Consider the following 25,705-nt stretch of genomic DNA (forward strand, 5'->3'; position numbering starts at 1 on the left):
CAGGAAGACTAGCTCGCGTTTAGGGGCAGCATAATAGAGCGTCGCAGTCTCGCCCCCTACCAGGGCCCAGGAAATGAGTCTCCGTTCATTTTCTGCTCATTTAAAGATCTTTTAAGCCTCGTACAAAGCCAACTCGAGTTGTGAGAAATCATGACAACAACCAACTTTTTTTCTTGTTTTTCTTCTTTGTAATTATTTGTTTGGTCTAAAATAGTTTATTGTCATGATTTGTCACAACTCGAGGTCTTTGTGACAAGGTCTTTAAATAAATACTTTTTTGAAATGTCTATGGGAAAAATGCATTGGGAATTAATTCCTGGGCCTGGCGTCGTCTATGAGGGATCAGTATAACACACAAATAAATAAACCAAACATTGATCCCGCTTTCCTCTCTTGTCTCTCGTCTTGGGCAGCCAGGGGCCTACCTGCGGATCTACAACCTCCATGGGGTGGTGCATGGGGCCGGCAAGGGGCCCAGCGGCAACGCGGACAACAACAACTACTGTTCAGACGTGGTCGGTCACCTGTCGTTCCACCTCCACGGAGGCACTACCTTCGGCAGAGGCATCCAGGTCCTTCCAGATGACTGCGCTGAGATACGGGACATGAAACGGTACGGCAGGGGCAGGGTTCCTCTGTGCAGATTAGGCATGTGGAAAATAATCGATACGTATCGATACATCGATTATGACGTGCGCGATGCGAGTGAATCGGTTCATTCACTGTGTATCAGTAAAATTGACGGGTGAAATCTCGATGCATCGTTCGCGGAGTGCTTGCATCGGTAAAATCCGTGGTTGCACCGTTTTTTCATGGTAAATTTCACCCTATCTTGTGTTTCCGAGGCGCATTCAACGTATTACCATCAGAAAAGGAAGAGAAAAAAAAGGTCTCTCGCAGCGCACACACAGGGCGCGTTCGGAAATAGCGCACTGAGCCCACTGTGCAATGCAAACTAATAGGAGAGTGTGCTCCGGTGTGGTAGTCAGAGTAGACACGTTGAGCACCCGCGACTAACAGAAGTGAGCCCCACGCATTGAACAAGAAGCACCACCTTTACTCTTTAGCTTTATAAAATAGCTGTCCAAGTAGCTTTGTCCGTCGACCAGTTGACTTTTCACTGTAGCGCTGTGTGCTGGACTGCTGGTAATGATCCACACTCCACAGCTGATTATCCGACGCAAATCTGAAATCTGCGTCGCGATCATCATCAATTTGTAATTAAAGAAAGCTTCTGCAGTCTGCACACACGTGTAGAACAACAACAACGCCGCCACAGCAGGGTGTACTGCTTGCTGCACAACTTTCCACTGTCCAGCTTTCCCCTGCTATTCTCTGGGATTTATATTCTGCAGCAAGACGGTGTCGCACGCCTAAAATTGCAGATCCACAAGCTCACAGCGGGGCGTGGATGAGACGCGTTGTGAGCTTGTACATCTGCTATGTATTTATAACGTTAATAATACATGCAGGCCAGGGTCTTCAATGTTTTTCAGGTCAAGCCAAGGACCACTTAGCTGAGAGTGAGAGATCAAGTGGGGACCCCCACTATACATAGGCAATTATATTATAAAACTGTTGCAGATTAAACTAGACATAGACTTGTTTGACAGCACTACAAGTGTGACCTGTAATTTTTGTTTTGTTTTTTTGTTTCTTTTCTATTTATATGTTGGTAACATTAATTGATGAACGATAGGCTATTACATTTTAATCTCTTGAACCCTCTATACTCAAAACCTCAAATTGACCTTTGAGATATAATAATTATACTATAGCCTATGATTATTAGTAATCTAATAATTCCACAATAACGAGCAGACCCTTTGTTTACTTACAGAATTCTATAAGTTGGGTTGTTTGAGATGCAGAGCTATAATACTAACCTACAGTAAAACAATAAATTGCTTTGAATTTAAATGTAATGCATTTTTAGTTTTTACATGTTTTGGGAAATTAATAGAGCTTTAATATAAATCCGAATTGAATCGCCATCAAATCGCATCGTATCGGTAGAGGGGTGAATCGTATCGCATCGTATCGCCAGGGGATTCCATGTATCGCTAAAGTATCGTATCGCTGGCAGTGCATCGAGATGCGTATCGAATCGTGAGATATGACGAGATTCACATGCCTAGTGCAGATCATACTAAGACTTTAGCTGCTCCTTCTTTACCAACTGATCTACAGCAGTGGTCCCCAAACCGTTTTAGCTCAAGACGCAAAAGAGAAATTAGACTTGTCTGGGAGTCAAACTACTGAAAATAGCAGATCTACAAGTGTCGTATTGTGAGCTTGTCTATGTGCTATTTTCACTACTTTCACTACAAACATTTTTTTAATGCATTTATGGAATTTTGTTGTTGTATTGATGATTGCATTTTATTCATGAAATACTTTTGACATTAATGTAACTAAGTGTTTTTAATTGATAAAGTTTTTAAATGTAGGAAACTGATTAAAGGAGATATTTACTCACGACCCATAAAAATTGGTCCACGACCCAAAAGATGTGTCCTGACCCACTGTTTGGGAATCAGTGGGTCAGGACACAATCAGCTGGTGGCATATTGCCACCAGCTGCCTGGTTATCATTGGTTTCAAGTGGAAACCTTGTATGTCCAAAACCGTTCCTTTTATTTGTTGGTTTTTTTTTTTTTTCGTTTTAAAATAGTGAAAATAGTCGATCTGTTATTTTCACTAGCTTGTATGCTAGTATGATCAAGTAGGGCAATTTAAATGCAGGATTATTCTGCCCGACAGCAACGTTATGATATTGAATTCAAACTGACACAATTTTGTCATTCAAAAGTTATAGTCTTCCATGCACAAATAAAATAATACTGTACTGTATATACAGTACAGTATATACGCAGCCATCACAGAGGTGCAAGCAGCCCCAGCTATAGCACTGGCCACACCCGGCCAACAGGGAAGTCGGCATCCTGCCGGCCAGGTGCAGCAAGCTGACCACACCCCAGCGACTGCCGTGCCCGTGCCCAGACTCTTATGCTCATTCATATGATGTGTGTAGGATATTGGACTCTTATGCTCGTTTATGTGATGTGTGTAGGGTATTGGACTCTTTCCCAGACGATGATGAATCTGAATTAAGTGACTCGACACTGGCAGAGGTCTGGGGCACCCCTCCGGAATCTATCGGTAAGTAACACACCTCCATTTATGAAGAACCATTTAAGTCCATATAATGATTGTATGGCTTCAGGACAGATGGGACTTTTGAGGGAGGGTTCAGAATAAATGATGGACTTAAATGGTTATCCGTCTCAACTCTTCTATTGTCTTTTTGAACACATGGGGCAACAGGTTGTTAATTAAAGGCTAAACAATTACATTCTCGTGATTTTTCCTTTTCTTTCTCATGTTGTATTAATGTTGGGATGAGGTTCAAAGGTGTTTGAACACATAAATCTGCCCGCCACCAATATTCAAGGAAGTCAACAATGATAAACTCAGCTTAACTCCCTAAAAACAAATGCAAGGATACTTGTATCATCAATATACATTTAATTTAATTTGAGAGGCTTCCAGAGCATCGCAAAAATATCTGTTTTTGAATGCGAGACCTTTACAATGTTAGTTTATTGGCCAATATTGTACTCAGAATCAGATGAGGAATTAGAACAGGAATGAGTAAATTTACGGTAACAGATATAAGCACTCCTTTTATTTGTCCCTGCTTCGATTCGTGCAGTCAACGCTGCCAGTAACATGTAATGTGGTGATGATATGCTGAAACAAGCACTTAATGCCGGCACTTTATATCCTAGCACTTTCTTCTGATGTAGCCTTTCTTATTTCTTATTTCTTATCTTTGATTCTATACCTGCACTAGATGCGCCCAGACCTCTGTTTATGCTATGGTGTCTCATGTCTGTTGTTGTCCTGTATTGTTTGTATGTTTAACCCATTCTGACCTGAGATCAGATTCATACGAGGTTTCCACTGGACACACGCTGGTCTGATTAACCCATTCTGACCTGAGATCAGATTCTAAAAATGTCAGTCGTTCTTCGATTTTTTTCAAAAATAGCAGACCTACAAGCTCGTATCGCGCCACTCGGTGGCACGATATGAGCTTGTAGATCTGCTATTTTTCAATAGCTAAAGCATGACATGATGCCAACACCAAAATGGGTGCCCGGTCAGAATGGGTTAAACCACTACTTTTGCTGTAACCTAATTGCCCTTCTGGGACATTAATAAAGACCTTGAACTTTGTTTAAGGATTAATCTATTACTGTATCTGTGTATATCCATAATGTATTAACACTATGTAACATGTTGTTTTTTCAGATGCTGATCCAGTGGGTGTAGCGTCAGATTCAGATGCTGATCCAGTACGAGTAGCATCAGGTATGAAGTCATACAATAAACCATAGACATATAAAGGTAGACAACGCCTCTTCCAGGCTCTGGGGCGTCTGTATCTCGAGGGAAGGCAACATGGAGGCTAGCCTGAGATTCCTTGCGAAGCGTAGCGGAAGCTAGCCAAGCTTCCGGGTACGTAACGGTAGGGGACGTTCGGTAGGCCAATCAGAGGCGAGTCTCCCTCTTTCCCAGCGGCACTTGCTTTGGCCCTGTAAACGGAAGTCCCGGGAAAAGACGTGCTATGATTGGCCAGTAGTCACTTGAGTGGCAGCGACGCAGTGTGCCTTCAGCACTTCCGCTTGACTTCCTCCTCCTCCCATTGGAGACAGGTCGCTCCAACCAACTGCAACAACCAATGAGGCATCTATATTCTTTCTATGTCTATGCAATAAACCACATGATTCAACTACTGAATGGCCTTATTTCCTGCACCACCTAGACCAGCCATTCCTGCACTGTGGGCAGGGAAAATGAGTTGTGATACAGAAAAGAAACGGGAACTCAAAGTATAACTATGTTCGTTCCATTGATCCAAGTAAGAACGGATCTCGATTGATTGATCATTAAAGAGAAACATGCTCTGAAAAAGTCTGGCCCATGCATCTATTTGGCCACTTAACTGTTAAGTGGTCAGGTGGGTGGGCCGTTTTTTTTCCTAATACACCAGATGCCTTTGCCCAAAATAGCATAATGTTAATTTTGGCTAATGTCCCCAGAATATGGATGCTGGTGTTCAAAGTTGGTTATTGGTTCAATGATGCTTGCTGTATTTGGGGAGAATTGCCCAGCTGCCCTGTGTGCAGTACGTGTTTGACTGGTGTTTTGTCTTGCAGTGACAACCTGCAGCCACACGGTGGAACAGATGACTCTGGCTCAGGTGAAGCAACGCCAACCATCTGGGATCTTCCATGTCCGTGTCCCACTGCAGTCCTACCAGCCTACCAGACTCTACCAGTCACTCAAACTCTTCTGTGACAAGTGTAAAACCATGTACGTGAGACCACTGTTTCCCAAACCGTGGGTCGGGGACCATTTTCTTAACCCTTTTGTTTGCTGCTAGCTGTTAGCATAAATGTGGTTAAGCTGTGCCACCACCTGCGTCCACTTTAACAGGATCTGTTTCCTCCCGGCACACACTCGCTGCAACCATTTGCTACCATTAGCATTAGCGCACACCTCTCGCCAGAAACGTTTACATGTCGCGAGCGATGCGGTACACAAATGACATCCGAACTTTGGATGGCTGAGGATCACCAAGGACAGCGATCCTAGTAGATCCTAAGCCCCTATGATAGAACATTTCATCAATTAAAAACAATAATAATACAATATTGTTGAAATAATATTATATGCAATAATGTTAAAACTTACTTACTTATGCCTTACACCCTTTCCAGGGTATTGGGTCCTCCAGAGTTCTCTGTCACTGGCGTTGCATCCGCGACCAGGTGCATCCTAACCTCGCATCACCAGGCTTTCCACCACCTCGGAGGAAAGCCTGGTCTCTGTTTCAAAAGTCTGTATGATCCGGGCTGGGGCCGGATGATGTGTTTACGTCATGTTGTAGTATTGTTTTGTAGTCGCCAGACAGGATGAACAACTTCCTTTTCCCTCTCAATAAAAGCTCTCACTTACGAGAGCTTTTATTGAGAGGGAAAAGGAAGTTGCCGCCGCCTGTTCTTCCTGTTTGTTGTAGGCAAACCATTGCCTACAACATGACGTAAGCATATCATCCAGCCCGGATCATATACCGAAATGAAATGGTGCCCAGGCTAGGTGTCCCAATAATGCGAAAAGGAGAACCCAAAAAGTTTCCATTGTGGTCCTGTGTGTGTATTCAATTCATCAAGACAAACAATACTATACAAGACATCGTATATTTACAGAACCAACAGTGGGGGGGTCATTTATTTTGGCAAGCTAGAAGACCTGTCGAGGTCCAGTTGTAAATTGTAGGCAGGTGCTCTTTAAATGGCGGTTTTTCAGTTGTTAAAGTGTTGAATCTAGGGGGGAATGAGATCAGTGGAGCTCCCTTTGGTGGGCTTTTCTCACTCTATGTAGTGGATGCCTATTTTAATATAAATGTATTACGGTGATCAATTGTGTCCTGTGTGCGTTCATAGCACTCCGGTAGCAGTCCGTTGAAAAGTCCCTCCGCTGGTCTTATGCTGTCTATGGGGACGCAGATTTTATAATGCTAATATCTTGGATAATTATTTTTAGACCGAAAACAGGCTTGGTTTTCGGCTCATCTCTCTAAACGATATACCTAGCTTAGAAAAAGTATGTTTTGGGTGGGTGACATTCACGGGACATGTTTAACTTTACTTTTAGTATGGCGTGAAAATGTACTTGCAATGACTTGAGATTGTATTGCTTCATTCATCATTGTCTTGTCAAAGGGACTTCATCGTTGCATATTTATTATTTAACATTATGCTACAGCTTTGTTACATAGCGCATCACTTTGGTTCTGCGGTGTGTGTGTGTGTGCGTGTGTGTGCGTGTGCGTGTGCGTGTAAGATTTATTTTGTGAACATAACTCAAATCATTGTGTTTGGGGTCCCTGGAACAGAATATTTTCAGATTGGGGTTCGCAGCCAAATGCATACAATTTCGGGCGTCCTTGACATGAAAAGATTTTGAGCACCACTGATATAACAACATATGAATTATTCTCTATCAATTTACACAGCCCATGAAGCCTTGAATCCATGGAGATTGGAGGCAGCCATCCGCTCATCGAATTATTAACTCAGGAATGCGACAAAAACAAAACAATATCCATGAAATCAAGGCTTCATTGGGTGTGTCATTAATAGAAAATAAGTCATTCTTTGGGTGAACGTCTCCTTTATATGTAGTACCCCTGTCCCCGTTTCAACCTCAGGCAGGACATTCCAGACGACAACACGGTGGCCGGCCTCTTCTCAGCGGCCATGAAGGACTGTGGTCCCTGTGAGGAGGAGTGGGCCCAGTCGTCGGTGGACGGAGACCTTCTACCCGTCAGATATATCCCCGGCTCCTACTCTGTGGTACCCATGGCCGTTTACATGCCCCGACGGGTCTTTAGTGAAGCCAAGGCTCTCGTCTTCGTGATGGGTAAGCTAAGCAGTGTCCATTTCCCTCGAGTAACAATATAGCCTACTGGCAATTTTTGTCAACATTAAACATTAAACATTAAAAACTAGGCCTGTCCCCGACTAAGAATTTATGCAGTCGAATCTGATACGAATCTGAATGTTGCCTATGGTCGACTGGTAGTCAAATCATACAAAACAAATATTATTCTTTTGCATGATTTGACAGCCGAATCGGACTCGATTGATTAGTCGACTATTCAAGCAGCAGGCCTAATAAAGACGAAATGAAAATGCCATGTATGGAGTCGGGACTAGTGGAGAAGAGCGCCAGTAGAACTAAGACAAGTCATTTTGTGCTTGGCTGCGTGTTGCAAAGATCTTGCTTTATCTGTGGTCGATGGCAGAACGGGATGTGTTTTGGGAAAGCAATCTATTTGAATTAAAGCTTTTGACAGCATTATAAGCATCTTGGGGAGTAAAAGGCTATCATGAATGAATTGTGTAGCATGCACACTACTCACAATAATGCCATCTACTAGGGGTGTGACGATACATTTGAACAGCGATACAATACATACCACAATACATGGTTGACGATTTGATACATGGAAAGTATTGGTTCCTTCTGGCGATACGATACAATTCAATGATTTGAAATCGATACAGTAACTATTTAGCAAATACATTAAATATGTGTGGAACGTGTGGATAGGGCAGGTTTTTTAATAAGGGGAATATTTATTATTATGGATATAAATAAGTAAACGCAGTGATTCTGTGGCAAATAGATGGACATTGTATTTGAACACATTTGGACAAACCCACGCCTTGACATGAACACACATTTTTCGATAGACCAATAGAGGGTATGCGCGTGACATCATCATCAAACCAGGAAGTTATGCAGGAACGCCTACTGATTGGCAAAAAACTACTTTCTGGCCTTGACAGCCCATACATCCAAACAGAAAATTCCTATCTGATTGCATTAAACAACGTTAAACAATGTTAAACTCACTTTGCATGTTGCTTTGCCACTCGATATGCCACTCGATGTGCCATTCACTTTAAGCATGCGCATACCCCCTATTGTAGCGACAGTACAGTATATGGAATGGAAAAGTAATGAAACCCATCTTTTTCTTTTTTCTTCTTAAAATTGCTAAATACAATGCACAAGTACTTAGTATTGATAAAATTGATTATTTACGTAGCAAAACGATTCGATGCCGATTATTTACATTGCAAAACGATACGATACAAAGTCAAGCGATACGATATTTGCTGTTTACATATCGATATACTTCGATTATTTTTAATTAAAAACGATATTTCGAGTCACGTTACTATATCGTTACAACCCTACTATCTACAGTATGTGCATCTGGCCTCTGGTGTGTGCTTGTTCAGCACCTTGGAGAGAGGCAAGACAACATACACACAGTTAGGTGAAATAAGGCTGCCAAAAGTAGAATAAATATGCATCAGCTATTGTTAATAAGGAACAGCTCTCTCTCTCTCTCTCTCTCTCTCTCTCTCTCTCTCTCTCTCTCTCTCTCTCTCTCTCTCTCTCTCTCTCTCTCTCTCTCTCTCGCCGGTTGAGAGGAAAGGAGACGCAGCAAGCGTGAAATAGGCAGACATTCGGTAGACGTTTACTCCAGCCAGACCGTGGGTTTGGGATTGACACCCGCGCAGCACACTGTCCATAACAAACCAAATACTACTAGTAATGCATCATTGGTTTAAACTCACAGCACCTGTCCATAACTACCCCAAATATACTGTAGTAATGCATCACACTTTTTAATGCAGAAAGGGTTGAGAACCACTGCACTGTGAAATGTTACCCTTGAGCTGTTTTCTTATTTTCTTTTGCATTTTCGTGTCATGTCTGTTCGGTGACATTCTGTTTATCAGTGGCTGCCTGCCTGCCAGGTTAGAGAGCCCTTCTCCAAGCCAGAAGGTCACACATTTCATCCTTGAAACAGAACGATATATTTTGCTTCTTGATTCTTACATGAGCGAGATAAGTCTGGTATACGTTCCAAATGTCTGCTTCAACATATTCCCCGTTCATTGCCCACCAGGGGCTCCAATTTATTTATTTTTACTTTTTACCCAACAGCGAAAACCTGATGGTTCATGCTATAAAAAGGTTCCTTCGGTGTGCTCTACTTAATTTTTTTCTAACAACTTTGGTTGAATGCACCCAACTAATTAGATTAAACGGGGGCGGCCATAGCTGAATGGGTAGAGGAGAGGCCATCAGAGAATTAAGGTCACTGGTTGCCCCAGTGTGTGGAAGATACGTAACCCATTTTCTACATCCTGACAGTTTTCTGAAAAAGCTATGTTTCTATGTCAGTCGTTCTTCGATTTTTCAAAAATAGCAGACCTACAAGCTCGTCATAATGCCAACACCAAAAGGGGTTCCCGCCCAAAATGGGTTAAAGGGATTGTTCACCCAAACAATTACTTTCTCTCTTCTTACTAGCGATTATTCCACCCAACAGAAACAACATGCTTTATTCAAATGAAGGTTAACTTCGCTCCTGACTGTTGTAGGGTCGTCGTTGTCGGAGACATGTCGGATATGTCACACAGAAGACGGCCCCCGACACATTGTCCCCATCAGGTCACTGGAAGGACACATGGCGCTGTTGGACCTCTCTGCTCCGTTCCTGTTCCAGGGAAGGAAGGGGAGGAGGCGATACTATGGGTCAGTACTTTATCCACTTGAATTATACTGGGGGAACGTTCACAGTTCACACTAATGTATCCGTCGAGTTGAAACTGTTCCGTTCCATTAAGACTATAGAGCAGTGGTTCCCAAACGTTTTCATGTCAAGGACCCCTAAATTGACATTAATTAGCCCACGGACCCCCATTTGAAGAGATGATGCCAGGGACCCCCATAAGAGAAGATTTTTACGACTCTAGCAGAGATTCTCAACCCATTTAACCCATTCTGACCTGAGATCAGATTCATATGAGGTTTTCGCCGGACACACACTGGTCTGATGAACCCATTCTGACCTGAGATCAGATTCTAAGAATGTCAGTCGCTCTTCGGTTTTTCAAAAATAGCAGACCTACAAGCTCGTATCGCGCCACTCGGTGGCGCGATATGAGCTTGTAGATCTGCTATTTTTCAATAGCTAAAGTATAACATGATGCTGACACCAAAATGGGTGCCCGGTCAGAATGGGTTAATTTCAAGGACCCCCAGTTTGACATGCATTAGTTAAACACCTCTGGTGCTAAATCATTTTTCAAGTGATATTTCACTTTGGTGCAACGTTTTCATTTTTCAATACCCGCGCCTGTTGTGACTTCATTAGCTGTGCACCTCCGACATCACTTGCATATGCCGTGAGCTCACACGCAACACTGGCATCAACGCTTACATACTATTAAAGCTTTTCTACCATACATTTGTTTTATTTGTACAGGGTGAAATAAATAATCCCTTTTGATTTGACTAGAGGTATGCTAAAATGCCATGTTGCCCATCATGTTTATTCAGCTTCAGTTACAACTTACAAATATGACGAATCAAATTCAAACAAAATCCAATTTTTGGTTCTGAGATTTCGGGCCTGTAGAATCAGGGGAGCTGTGAATAGTTCAAGGGTGTAGGGTGTGTGTGTGTGTGGTCTTTCTCATCTGACTTGCACTCAGCCCTCATTTTGTATTTTACTTTACTGTCATTATAATGCACAATTATTGTGCATTATAAAATGACAATACAATACAAAATGAGGGTGAGTGCCAGTTCGCAAGCCCAAATGAATGACAAACAGACATTTTGAAAGTGCTTAATACTGTACCCAGCAGACAAAACGTAACTTATTTTGGTATAATATGGAACTAAGACGAGCATTCACATGTTGGTGAAGTTGTTAAAAACACCTAGACTTCTTCACGTGATACTAAACATATTATTCAATTACTAAAATATAGAGCAATCAATTATCAATCAGTAGTCTCATCTCTAGCTGTGTGCGTGGTATGCATGAGTTAGACATTCCGCTGCTGATTTGAGAATATGATTTAATAATCGTATAGATTATTAAATCATGTTTGAATAAATTTGAAATTACCTTGAAGCACTTTTAACTTTTAAGCACAATTATTCATACATTGAGGGTGTAATGGGCAGTACTCTATCTTTTCATGTGTGCATTTCAGATGCAAGCAGTGTTCTGAAGTGAAGATGACTGATCCAGATCCCTTTGAAGATGTGGAAGTTATTAATGAGAAGTCTGTTGCTGCAGGTGCTGTATACGCTTCGTTGGATATCATTGCTGAACATTGTTGTTGAGGAAATGTCTTTTTTTCCTGAAGAACCTCATGTTTCTATATCCGTGGTGCTCAATATTTCATGTCAAGGACCCCAAAAATGATATGTAATATGCCTCCGGCCCCCTATCTGAAAATATGTTGTTCCAGGGACCGCCCCAGAGGCAAAGGTTTGAGTTAAAAAAGGTTTTTCAAAAATAGCAGACCTGCAAGCTCGTAGCGCACCACTCGGTGGCGCGCTATGAGCTTGTAGATCTGCTATCTTTCAATAGCTAAAGCATAACATAATGCACCAAAAGGGGTTTCCGCCCAAAATGGCATAACTGCATTATGGTCTGCACAAATTCAACTCTCTATTCTTAAAGATAAAGAAAAACCATAACATTTCACGTGAAATGGAAATGTGCCTATGGCACACTGGCATCCAGAATACAAACAATAAAAACACTAATGCAATAACGTACAATATTAAATTAATTCTGATAACAGCAACATGTGCTGTTGGGTGGAAGGGTTATTTTCTTTTAAATGTTCTTATTTAAAAGATCCACTGTTCTTAGAGAAAGGGAAACTGTACTTGGATGGCTTTTTCTCGTCAAAAGGATCTCCCTGTACCTTTGCCGAAAATAGGCGGTTCAAAAGCTCACACCATGTGGCATTGTGACAACGTCTGTAGCGCCTGTGGTCATGCATGGGTCTTTTCATGTCAATGACTCCCACATTAATGTATTTGGCCGCGGACACCCACCTGACACAATTTGGCGCCATAGGGGCCCCTATACGATTGTGTGTATTTTCCACTTTTTTTTCAAGAAAGGTTTTTCGAATAGCCGAAGTATAAATCTATAAAACATGGATAAAGTGGATGGATATTAACTAATTTTGCTGCAGGGGACCCCCTGGAATCTTTACCACTTTGGGGGTCCCCGAACCCCACTTGAAGAACCACTGCTTGTGAGCGTGGCAATGTTGGATCTGTCCGTCCCTTTTCCTTCCATTTTGATCAGTGTGTCTGTCTGTGAGTGTCTGTGTGCAACTGTGCATGCTTGCATGTACACGCATGTGTGTCGCCGTGACCTCAGTTGTCTTGGCATTTTGCTGTTTACACTGCAGTTAACCTGCCTCCTCCATAAGCAGTCGTGCATTCTCTCACAGACACACACACTCAGACACGCACGCGCGCAACATGTCGCGAGTGTGCGTGGTCATTCTCTGATGATTTATGTGCTGCTCATCTCCTCTCCGTCTGATCCTGTTACTTTGATCCTGCTTAGGCCACGTCCTGCCGTTTTGAAACGCTCTCCTGCTTCTTACCCTGTCTGCTTCGCTTTGGCATTTACTCTGTTCTGCTGCTGCTGCAGCATCTCAGCCCAGCGCTCTCCTCTCCTCTCTCCTCTCGCACCCGTCGGCTGCTTGTTGTGGCTAAAGAAAACCTCTGGGCTGCCCTGCTCTGTGAGCCCCACGCTGGCTTTGGCGTTAACGCCTGATCCTCCCGCTCTGGCCTTGCTGGGTCTTTAAGGCCAAGCAGCTCAGCTGTACAGAAGACTAGAGCCAGACTGGCCTTGACAGCCCATTCATCCAAACAGAAAAGTCCTGTCTGATTGCAGCTGAACGAAAAGCTTGAATTATCCTCTTTCTATCTGCAAAGTTTTTGTTTCATGAAAATCCACCATAGAAACGTTATGAGCTACTTTCTGTCAAGAAATGTCCTGGATTTGATTATTTTGTGTGTCAGAGTTTGGAAGTGCTTGTTCTCAATAACACAACATTTTGCATTATGTGACATTTAGAAACAGGTGGTACGCAGAACAGTTGAGTGATTTCCAAAGAGCGCTTCCAAACTCCAACACTCCATGCTGCTCAATGTTTTGCCACTCAGTCTAGATGAGGGGGGCGTGTCCTGATGGGAAAATCATGCCTGTGCATACTGTCTATATCATGGGAGGAGCCTTAACTGCCGATGCAGTTATTCCATTCAAAAGGTTTAACTTTAATATATTCAGTGCACACAGCGTAAATGATTTCAAGTATTTATGTGTTTTTCTTTACACAATTTTGGCTTCCAGCTCACGAAACCCGCCAAAACAGAATATCTAAAAAAATTGAATACTGTGAAGAAATCACCATTTACTCCTCAGTAGGGCCAGGTCCTGCTGGAAGATGACATCTGCATCTCCATACAGATCCTCAGCAGAAGGAATCATTGCGATGACCTTGGATTTAAGAAAGCAGTGTCGATCATGATTTGTGGTGCAGGTGTTGGTAAACTCTGCTTTCTTAAATCCAACAATTTATTTAAAACAGTCATGCTCTGCAAAAAACTGAGGAGTAAATGGTGATTTCTTCACAGTATTCACTTTTTTTTAATTTGGCGGGTTTCGTGAGCTGGAAGCCAAAATTGTGTAAAGATAAACAAATAAATACTTGAAATCATTTACGTTGTGTGTGCACTGAATCTATAATATATGAACGTTAAACTTTTTGAGTGGAATTATGGAAATAAACCAACTTTTCCATGATATTCATTTTTTTTGGAAAGGTGCTGTATAGAAATGGTCCAGTGAATCAGACATGTGGGGGTGACACACTAATACTTCGGAAGGAGCATGTATTGGCCTTAGAGTATATATGAATAGAGAAGGCACCCAGAGGAAACCCTGAGGCGAAATGGACATAGTGGCCGAATGAAGGTATTGCAGCCTGGCCCCAAACACATGAACGCGCTGTCCGTTGACTATCATTGTACACGTTCACGACGGACGACGCTCGTGCGTGTTCAACGGCAGCGCGTTCATGTGTTTGGGGCCACTCACCATTGCAATCCGTCCCAGAATGCACTCTGTTCCTACCAGGAAGGAGGAGTGAAATCGCCTCATGCACTTTTGAGCAACTTAATGTAAGTGGATGGGAGGAGAACTCGGGTGTCTTCTCTATTCATATATACTCTATGGTATTGGCCTTCATGAAGCTCGTGTGCCGATTTTTATGCACATTCAACCTCAAATATCGTTATTGGAGAATATGTTCAACGTGTTCGAAGCAAGTTGTGTGCTTGTAGTTCTGTGATTGATTTTATTTTATTCTCTATTTTGGTATACACATTTAAACATTAAACCTATTATTGATAGGTAATCGATGGCCTCGGACTCTGCAAAATGGACATCGACATTGTGTGTCAAAACGCTTTGCCTTTCACAAAATCACAAAGAGGAACTCTGAATTTTTTCCCCCTGATTCAGCACTTGTTGGTTGTAAAATATTCATCTCTGCTCTCCTCCCATCTGCTCTCCTGTCCTCCCATCTCGTCTTCTCTCATCTCCTCCCCTCTCCTCTCCTTTGATTTCCTCTCCTCCCTCCCATCTCCTCTCCTCTCCTCCATCTCATCTCCTCTCATCTCCTCCCCTCTCCTCTCCTTTGCTTTCCTCTCCTCCCTCCCATCTGCTCTCCTCTCCTCCCATCTCATCTTCTCTCATCTCCTCCCCTCTCCTCTCCTCTGCTTTCCTCTCCTCTCCTCCCATCTCATCTCCTCTCCTCTCCTCCATCTCATCTCCTCTCATCTCCTCCCCTCTCCTCTCCTTTGCTTTCCTCTACTCTCCTCCCATCTCCTCTCCTCTCCTCCCATCTCGTCTTCTCTCATCTCCTCCCCTCTCCTCTCCTTTGCTTTCCTCTACTCTCCTCCCATCTCCTCTCCTCTCCTCCCATCTCGTCTTCTCTCATCTCCTCCCCTCTCCTCTGCTTTCCTCTCCTCTCCTCCCATCTCCTCTCCTCTCCTCCCATCTCGTCTTCTCTCATCTCCTCCCATCTCCTCTCCTTTGCTTTCCTCTACTCTCCCCTCCCCTCTCTCCTATCCTCTGTTAACCCATTTTGGGGGCGGGAACTGCATTTTGGTGTTTTAAGAATTACGTGATACTTTAGCTATTGAAAAATAGCAGCTCTACAAGCTCGTAGCTACGAGCTTGTAGAGCTTGGTCTGCTATTATTATTTTTTTATCGTGAAAATGTGTCGCAAATCTTTGAATATATATTCTTTCACAGTGAACATTTTAACTCAAAGCTTTGCTTCATGGGGGGGGGGGGGGGGGGGGTCACTGGAACAACATATTTTCAGGTGGGGGTCGACAGCCAATTACATATAATTCTAGGGGGTCCTTAACATGGAATCTTTTGAGTACCACTGAAATAGAAACATGGGGTTTTTCAGAAAACTGTCAGGATTTAGAAGACATTTGTAGAATCTCGTGCCAGGTCTAAATGGTTTAAATCACTGGAGCTTAAAGGTTTAACCCATTCTCGGGGGGGGGAACCCCTTTTGGTGTTTTTAACTAAGCATTATGTTATACTTTTAGCTATTAGAAAATAGCAGATCTACAAACTCACAGCGTGCCACTCTATAAGCTATACGAGCTTGTACGTCTTGCTATTTTAGAAAAATTGTGAAAATGCGGCACAAATTTTTGAATATTCTTTTCTCGACGTCTGGCCTAAATGGGTTTAACGGTTCTGTTCCTCCTTGTTCTCCAGCGATCGGGGTGCAGCTGCTGCGGTACGTCCTGGTCATGAAGCTGGTGCTGCAGGATGACACGGACACACTGGAGGCCCTGCTCTTCAGAGATGCTGTAAGTTACACATTTAGTTTTTCTCTCTGGGACCCATATATATACCTGAACGCCTCCTTCACGTTGGCATGGATGTTAACCCATTTTGGGGGGCGGGAACCTCTTTTGGTGTTAGCATCATGTCATGCTTTTAGCTATTGAAAAATAGCAGATCTACAAGCTCATAGCGCGCCACTCTGTGGCGCGCTATGAGCTTGTAGATCTGCTATTTTTGAAAAATCGAAGATGACTGCCATATAAACGTAGCTTTTTCAGAAAACTGTCAGGATGTAGAAGACATTTTTAGAATCTGATCTCAGGTCAAAATGGAACAGTAAATCCACTACAGAGTGCAGGTCAGAGTCAAAAGGTTGAGTCTGGCTCAAACAGTTTGTCCTCCATAATGCCTACAGGGTTAAGGTGAAATTGGTGACCTGCCAAAATATGTGATCAATCTTGTGGAAAGCATGAACTTGCCAACTGCCAGCGATTTTTCTTTTTCCCCTTATACCTTTCAAGTAGTCACAGAATCTGTATCTCCAGTGCGATCGGTCGTTTTGTTTTTTTCTGTGCTTCCGCGGGGGAAAAAAAGAATCTGCGGTTACATTTATTTTCCAGGTGAAAGTACGATCTTTCGTCACTCAACACAGCGTTTGTTTACGTTCACGGCTCACGTCTAGGGTTCCATGGGCCTTCAATATAACGGCCAAGCTACACCAGGCTTTTCTCGCGCGTTTACTCTAAACGCGCGGACCGTGCGTGCGTACGCCAAATGCCTTGGCTACACCAGATCTGTGGTGCGCGGCAGATTTGTGCGGGACCTTCCGGGAGGATATATAGATACGCGCGTATGGGGCATACGCACGTAAAAAATTTTTTTAACCGATCCTATTTTTAGAGCACGCATAGGATGGCCCGCGGTATCCGTGCGTCTCGTGTAGCTGGTATCATTGACATATATTGGTCCTATCCAAACGCACTGTACGCGCGCAGTAATCGCATACGCACGTGCGCAAAATTGCCTGGTGTAGCTTGGCCGTAAGGGTCTTCACTCTGAAAAACGCCGGCAGTGGCGGATGAATGAATTAATGAATACCTGGCAGTTAATGTGTTAATGCAAAAAATAAAACAAAAGGCAGGTTTCTGGACTGTTCACAGACAAAATAGACAGAAATGGTGACATCTTATAATGAGCATTAGTGAGGTGGACCAATTGAGACGGGTTAAAAATGTGTGAAGTGCTCCTTTTAAGCTGTGCCGTGTGAATATGCCAGTGTTTGACTTTCGGGAGTGGATGGTAATCCCACCCTAATTGAGATTCAGTGCAAATATCAAGCTCTGAAGAAGGGGCCGACTAACACGTACTGATGACTGTTGACTCTTCATGCAGGCCAGAGAAGGATAAATAGACCATTAGACCTCCGTGAGGTCCTTGCTCTTGTGTGCCAGCGTGTTAAGCCTGACACGTGTTGCCATGTCCGCTTATTAAGCGACTTTGGGCTGTTTTTATTTATGTAAAGTTGCTTGTAAATGTTGGTGGTTGTGTTTTTTTTTTGGGGAGGATTGTTTCTAAAGTTGTAGTGCTTATTTGGGTAGTAGTGCTTATTACACTTAGTGGAGGATTTACAGTAAAGACGGAAATTAAGCTGTTAACTTCAAGTCATGATGCAAAGGTCCCATTTGGTATGGGAGTACCTTAGGGTCATAGGAAAATACTGAAATGCCCCGCCTTCCGTTCCCCCCCAAAACCAGGTGACATAATGTTCCATTCTTACCTTGCGCTGGTCACCCTAAAGTCTCTCTAGAAGCGTTAATATTCCAAACGAGAGGCATGCTGAAGTCAGAAATGAATACAGAACATTAATTGCCCATGTGGTCAAAATCTAATGCCATAATTGACATCAATGTATTTTTACTCACTGTTAAATAGTCATATTCATCTTCGCTACGATCCATAGTTGGAGCCCATTCAAGATCTCTCACGGTGAAAGGAGTTTTACGACCACATGCCGATGCCTTCCACATGTGTTTCTACAGAGGGAGTTGCAAGGTTGATCATAGGTTTGGCAGGATTATCTATTGGAAAAAAGGACATATTCCATGTCATTGGCAGGCAATTTAATATATTATATATGTATTTGTTCACAAATCTAAAAATGTTTCTGGTCAATACAAGATGTGTGTTGTCAAGATTTCATTTAGAAAATAGCTGATCTAAGAGATTACAATGCGATTGTCTATTTTCAAATACTGTAAATAGCCGTGTGGCCTACACGTATACTGTCGCTTCTTGTGGGCTTGTTTTCATAGACCTGGTTTGGCTTGTTTCTCCTGTGTCGCCAACCATGCAGGAGCTGTTCTTCAACGTGTCAGCAGAGGAGGTGGCCTTCAGCCAGGAGCAGCAGAACATCGTCCAGAAAACCATGGATGCACTCTGCCCGCCCGGGGAGGACACGGGCACGGGTAAGTCCACAAAATATTCTAGACTTAAGATATTCCTTCGAAAAGAGGGTTAGAATCCACTGCCGTGCATCCAGGCTTTGTCGAGCGTCTTCTTCACACCTTCTGGAATGAAACTCTTGAAGAAAATACAGGGGATTCTAGGCATACAAATATCAATGTTCTGCTTATTTGGTGTCTGGAAGATTTACCAGATGACATTACAGGAAGTGACAGGCAGGGAATAGGCCATTACTCGTAGATGGCTACAGACGGAATCTCCATCTGCAGAAGATTGGCTTCAAATAGCCTGAGATATTTGACATGGAGAGGATGACTGCTAACATGAGGATGGAGGGGGAGATTTTTGTTTGATTGTTGATGAGAAGGTTCCAGGGTTGAGGTTAACGCGCAAACAGGCCTTTCAGAAACTATATGCTCTGAGTGTCAGGATATCTTCAGACACACAGCACGTGTTCAGAGTATTGGGACCGCCCTTCCCAAGCTCGGAATGAGAATGACATCAATTTGTAGTATGCATTACGCTAGTATAAACCTGAAGTGGTTAAAGCAGCATACTATACTATACCTTATTATACATAATACAGCAGTAGCAGCTGTGCAGCATAATGTCATGATTGGACAGATGGTGAGGTGAAGTGAACAGTGTGACATTCTGTGTTTTGTATTGAAAATAAATATTGCGTGTTGGTATTGGACGGATTCTGTCTAGGTTGCACAGATGGAAGAAGGCTGATTTTGTAATGCTTTTAATGTGGGGTACAAAGGATAGGGATGAGTCAAAAATGATTCCTACATTTCTGACTGTTGGTTTGTGGGTTACTGGGCAGCCATCAAGGTTATCCAGTTGTTGTATTGTAATCCAGTTGTATTATCTGGATAACTCTGTGTGGACGTTTTAAAGAGGCAATTAAACTTTATAGATTCGTGAGCGGACAAAGTGTTCTGTACTGCAGCCCGGAATGGGATATTGATACAGCAACAGGAGACTGAAAGGATAGAACTGGCCGATTATTTGGTCATTATTTCACTCTTTTGATAACATCAGTATCAGCAGATGTGTGCCAACTGTTTTCAACCTGGCATCCCTATTTGGGCACATCATTATAGGATAACATTTTCAGAAGTTAAAAAGAAATTATGGCATAAGTGATTCAATTAAAAGTTACAGTATAAGTAAGTAGGTGGGAGAGGCTTATTGTATCAGCTGAGAATGCGGAAGTTTATCCCCGCTACAATGCCCCAGACCAGTGGTTCCCAAACTGTGGTGCGTGCACCCCTTGTGGTGCGCGAACACCTTCTAGGGGCCGGGTGCACCACATGAAAAGGGTAATGGTGGTTTTATGCTGTTATTTAGCAGCACAAATGGCAAAATCCGGTAAACCACTGTTTTAAGGAGATGTATAGAGCTGTGGGAGTATACAGCAGCTGCATGTCTCTCAGTGCAGTGACATTATGTGATTATTTGCCATTATTTGCCATTATTGGCCAAATACAACGAGACTTGGCGCTGGGGGGTGCGTCAGCTAGGTCAGGAGGTAACAGGGGGTGCACGGCCAATAAAGTTTGGGTACCGCTGCCCTAGACCCCTGGGAGACGGAATGCTGAGGTGGAGTACCACATCTAACGGCTGACATCAGCTCCCAGTTCTTATCGTACAACTTGGCACACCCGAGCCAGACTATACTCATTCATACGCTGAGTTGGCGGTGCCTGGGATCGAACCCATGACCTTATGGTCCGAAGCTGAGAGCTCTACCAACCGGGCTACCCCTCCCCCCCTCCCGGACACGAGTAAAAGCTTAGTTACATGTTCTCAAATAGAAACTTTAATCAACGTTTCAATCACTTTCTCTGACAAAATATGGGCAAGCCCGTCAGAATCGGGGATTGGCATTCTCATCGCAAAATCTGTCATGGTTCAGGCTCTAATTGGCTTAAAGACTGACATCACGGTCTGACATTCTGGCATGAGTTTATTATGACTGAGCTATTGTCTTGGAGAATCTCATTTCAGCCTCTCATCATGTTGAATTGCTATTGATGGCAGGGCTGTAATAGAAAGACGCTCCTTCCTTCATCACAGGCCAGAAGAGTATGCAGCGGTCCCAAGGACAGAATGTGTAACCTCACGTAAATCTGTACCGTCACTAATGAAGCATATTGACAAACAGCAGCAAGTTCTCTCTCCCATTAGCGGGCAAGGAGTCACGATTAGCTTCCAGCCGTTCATGGAACGTGAATTCATTGCAGAGGAAAGAAACCGAGCAAACAAATTTCCTTTAGGTCTTCAACAGGGTGTCCGGGAGCCCTAGGGGAGGTCCTCAGAGGTACTGCAGGGGGGGCACCAGGTGTTTGTGTGATGATGGTGAGTTTTAGCCGATCTACAGTCTCACAACGTGTCGACCCGTTGTGAGCTTGTAGATCGGCTATTTTCGCCGAAAAAGTGGAAAAAAGGAAGTCGACGAACAATTTTCGTCTTAGTTTTAGTTGCCGAAATCAACACCGGTCTGTGTTGACCACATGACTATAGAGATGGTGCATAGCGACAGACGGACACACGGACAGGGTGCAAAACATACTCCCCCTGGCCTTCGGCCTGGTGGAGAGACAGCTTCGCTTCTTGGCTTTCGGGAGGTGTCGTTCCAGACTATATAGCATTCAGGAGATTGTGTAATAGTTGTCTGGGTCTATGCAAGACTATATTATATAGGCTGCCAATTAGAATAACTAGTTTAACCATCTCAGAGTTATGGACCCATAAGAGTCCATTTGGACCCCTGGTGGTCCACTGGTCCTCATACCCCTCGTAGAGAAACGGTGCAAGTCCGTGAGTTCCTGCACGTTTGTAAACAAAGTGACAGAGACGCGGGGAAAAGCCAGCGGATTATTTCTAACCTATAGTAACACAACCTATATACATATTTTAGTGTGATGATTACGTTTAAAACGAGTAATACACTGTTTGGATGTCATCTTTAATGAGATTAAAAACCAGCTGTGGAGGAGAACAAAGAAGCAATGGGAATCAAACCGGTGAGCTTCATTTTTATTGGCTTTTATAGATGTGGGCCTCGACACGTCATCACGCAGCACATTTTCGTTTTCAGGAAGTAATTAAACAACAGACTTTTGATATAAAAACACACACAAATGAGAATTTGCCAATTGTTTTTGGCAGCCATTGTTAGGTATGCCCATATGATGACCACAGATATGGTCTAAAAGCGTCAAAAACGTATTTTTAATTTTCACTTTAAGCATGTTGTCATACTTTAGCTATTGAAAAATAGCAGATCTACAAGCTCATAGCGCGGCACTCGGTAGCTTGTAGGTCCGAATTATTTGAAAATGAAAATGTGGTGCAAATATTTGAATATAATATTCTTTCAGAGTGAACGTTTTTAACAAAAAATCTTTGCTTCTGAGAGGTTCCGCCTGGAATAACAGATGGGGGTCGGTGGCCAATTGACATGAAATATTGAGCACCACTGACTGAGGTTTTTCAGAAAATGGATTGCCTTCAAAAGGATTTTGAACGCATCTTCAGAATCGTCTAAAGGGGTTAAGCTTGTCGATAATTTCACTAGTTCTGCTGCTGGGGGGGAGACTCAAATGACTCTTTCGGGTCTCGATCTAAAACATGTGGGAACCACTGGTCTAGTATTCGGTACTCTACATCACCTGTTCATTTCTAACCCTACACCGATGCAGGTGGAGTTGAAGCATTATTTTAATTGTCCTTCATGTGTCTCTCTCTGTCTTTCGGTAGCAAAGCGTCCGTGGCTCAGCCTGTGTCTATCTGCGTACACAGCAGAAGACGGACAGACCTGCTACCAGATCTGCAACACACGCTGCACCATCACTCAGCCAGCGGTGCCGGACCTAGGGAGAGAAACAGACAACCCGACTAAGGCTGCATGATTCACACCCACACGCACGCACGCACACAGACACACACCCACACACCCACACACGCACACACACACGCACTCGCACACACACACACACGCACACGCAACGCGTGCGCAGTTAATATAGCATTACAAAGTTATAGTAATATCTAGGTTTAACCCATTCTGAACGGGCACCCATTTTGGTGTCGGCATCATGTCATGCTTTAGCTATTGAAAAATAGCAGATCTACAAGCTCATATCGCGCCACCGAGTGGCGCGATACGAGCTTGTAGGTCTGCTATTTTTGAAAAAAATCGAAGAACGACTGACATTTTTAGAATCTGATCTCAGGTCAGAATGGGTTCATCAGACCAGTGTGTGTCCGGCGGAAACCTCGTATGAATCTGATCTCAGGTCAGAATGGGTTAATTCCAAATAAATAATTGCATTGTGTTCCAAGTTATTGCCTTCTTTCCACAGCCTGTTTTTAAAAAAAGAAAGAAAAAAAACACAAAAGAAAGAGAGAAAATGTGATTATTTTACAACTGGGAAAATGTAGAATTATACAATTATACACAACAATATATTGACGTTTTCTTTCTTCTTTTTTTTTAACACTAATCTTGGTCCCTGGCACAAAATGAAACGACATGAAAAGGTTTTAGCGCCACCGGGTTCGACAACAACATAAGGGAGCAAAGCCCACATAAGTAATTACACTTTAGATACAACAATATTCACAAACAAACTACTATACAGAAAACCAGACCAGAGTTGTTTATAATAAGCAGACTTGGCAACAATGCGCTCAACCACTGTCCCAACCCACCTAAAAACATGCACAGTACGGATCTCGACTACACACACACACACACACACACGCGCGCTCCAAGTCCTTACAGTCCTTTTTGTTCTTTGTTTGTGTTAATTACCCGTCTGTCATTTATTGCTGTTGTTACTTCAGGTTGTTGAATGTGCAGCCGTCGCTGTCGGGTGGAAACTGGAAAAGAATGTTCAAAGATGGCAGATGTAGACTGTGTGTATATCAGCTTTTTTATGCTACCTTTGTGTGACATTGACTGTAGTAGAAGCGGGACATTCATTGTCAAATAAGAACATGAAAAGTGAAATGTTGCAGATGTGAGGTTTATGTCTGACATGTCAAGAAACGTGTGAATCTATGGGAATCAGAATAGGGTTTGTTTAACAGCTAAATGTAGTTTTGCTTGTTTATGTACAGTTTGGATATGTATAGATATTGCAATAACCTTTTTTTCAAATAAATAAAACGAGCTGTAGTTAAATGCCTAGGGATCAATCAATCATTGTACTATAAACACTTATTTAAACTTTTTATGTCAAGAGTGAAAATAGCAGATCCACAAAGCACTATGTAACTAAAAGTGCTATATAAATATATGCATTGTTATCACAAGCTCACAGTGACCCACGCTTGTAGAGCAGTTATCTTCACTACGTTAAAGAAAAGTGATGCACTGATATGGATATTATTGTCCGATACGGATATTTGTTTATTTAGTGTTTTGTATTATTAGTTCCCCTTTAGTGCCAGCTTGGTAGTCTGCAGATAACCAATACACCATCATATATATTGAAATTCTTTATTTAGGAATAACCCCTTGAGATACAGTATCTCGTTTTCGAGAGGGTCCTAACATTAACCGTTGATGCTTATCAACAACAGATAAATATTGGCTACTGCCAATGGTGAAAATCTACTTTATTCTATCAAAAATGATTGTAAAAATAATAACATAAGCAACGTTTTGGTCCGACGGCAGCAATATTTGAAGCGGCGTCCTTTCAGTCAGACGAGTGCTATCGATGCAGGAGGCCATTATCTTGTCTTCTCCCAAGTGCAAGTGTTACATATGAAGGCTGCAGCATTACATCCAAATTGCCAGAAACCCACCAAGGAACGTGCTTTCATTTATCAGGGACCACCGGATCAATGCTGCTCATCACATGTGTGTGTGTGGGGGGGCGTACATTAACGTTTCAGAGAATAGGGGCGGCACGTTTCCCCATGGGGATTGTGGTTCGACGTTGGAAAAAACTGATTTATTTTTCCGTCGGCCATTACTTAGAAGTTTTAGTCCTTGTCTAGAGAAGTCAAAGCAATGGATTACAATTGTGACACACTAGTTTCATTGACCAATCAACCTCCAGTGCAGGGACTTTGCAGAGAGTGCTAGAGAGGCAGGGGCTGAAATCTCGTAAGGGGGCACTTTTGAACAAAAATAGCGGATCTACAAGCTCACAGCGTGTCGCAGCGCACAACACGTTGAGAGCTTGCAGATCAGCTATTTTCGGGGCGCAACCCAGCACTCTTATCTACTCGAGATGCGATGTGTGAGTATATGACATGGATTTCGAAAAATTTGTTTCAACGCAAAATGGTGCGTTCCAAGTTCAGGAGACATCGGGGGAAAAAAGCTATTCTCCTGAATGCTGCCTTCCGGTTTAATGGCATAGAAAGGAGTGGCATTCGCATTTCTTCCACCGTGTATTAAATGTATGTATGTACTGTATGTGTGCACGGCCCTGCTCCAGTGCATCCTCCATAACATCACAGTCCATCTCCCTGAAGCCAGGTTCATACTTAATCCTACACTCCTGACACGTGCTGTGGCAATTTTTTGCCACGTGACACTTTTATTTTGCGCGATGGATTAGCCTTTAGTCTCTCTTCCTCTCTTTCATTCTCTCCTTAAGGTGATGTACAGTAGTTTCACTCAAAAATGGATTGGGGAAGCAGAGAGTATACTTCATACTACCACAGCAACATTTCTCCATCTGTTTATTTAATTCCGCAGAGCCTTTCCTCATAGTACTAGTAGACCCATCCTGAAATGCCAAAAGCTTGAAGCCTGTAGGCGTTCTTGAGGAAAAGTACTTAACCCGGTCGATGCCAAATTTTGCACACACCACTCCCTGGATGCCAACGATGAACCT

The 25,705-nt window shown here is 42.9% G+C and overlaps 1 protein-coding gene across 1 annotated transcript in view; it reads left to right on the plus strand.

The window, feature by feature from the left end:
* The window catches only part of pot1 (protection of telomeres 1 homolog), a 75,704-nt gene extending 52,890 nt beyond the window's left edge, over positions 1-22,814 (plus strand). The window contains exons 12-21 of the mRNA XM_083762360.1: positions 414-613; positions 3,074-3,162; positions 4,318-4,377; positions 5,226-5,382; positions 7,283-7,494; positions 10,041-10,194; positions 11,667-11,752; positions 16,299-16,393; positions 18,724-18,835; positions 22,605-22,814. Of these exons, the coding sequence (XP_083618486.1) occupies positions 414-613; positions 3,074-3,162; positions 4,318-4,377; positions 5,226-5,382; positions 7,283-7,494; positions 10,041-10,194; positions 11,667-11,752; positions 16,299-16,393; positions 18,724-18,835; positions 22,605-22,756 (1,317 nt within the window). The 3' untranslated portion in view covers positions 22,757-22,814. The remainder of the gene's footprint in view (positions 1-413; positions 614-3,073; positions 3,163-4,317; positions 4,378-5,225; positions 5,383-7,282; positions 7,495-10,040; positions 10,195-11,666; positions 11,753-16,298; positions 16,394-18,723; positions 18,836-22,604) is intronic.
* Positions 22,815-25,705: the final 2,891 nt, after the last annotated feature.

This window comes from Protomyctophum parallelum (genome assembly GCF_964188405.1).
Source record: "Protomyctophum parallelum genome assembly, chromosome: 4".
Lineage (NCBI taxonomy): Eukaryota > Metazoa > Chordata > Actinopteri > Myctophiformes > Myctophidae > Protomyctophum > Protomyctophum parallelum.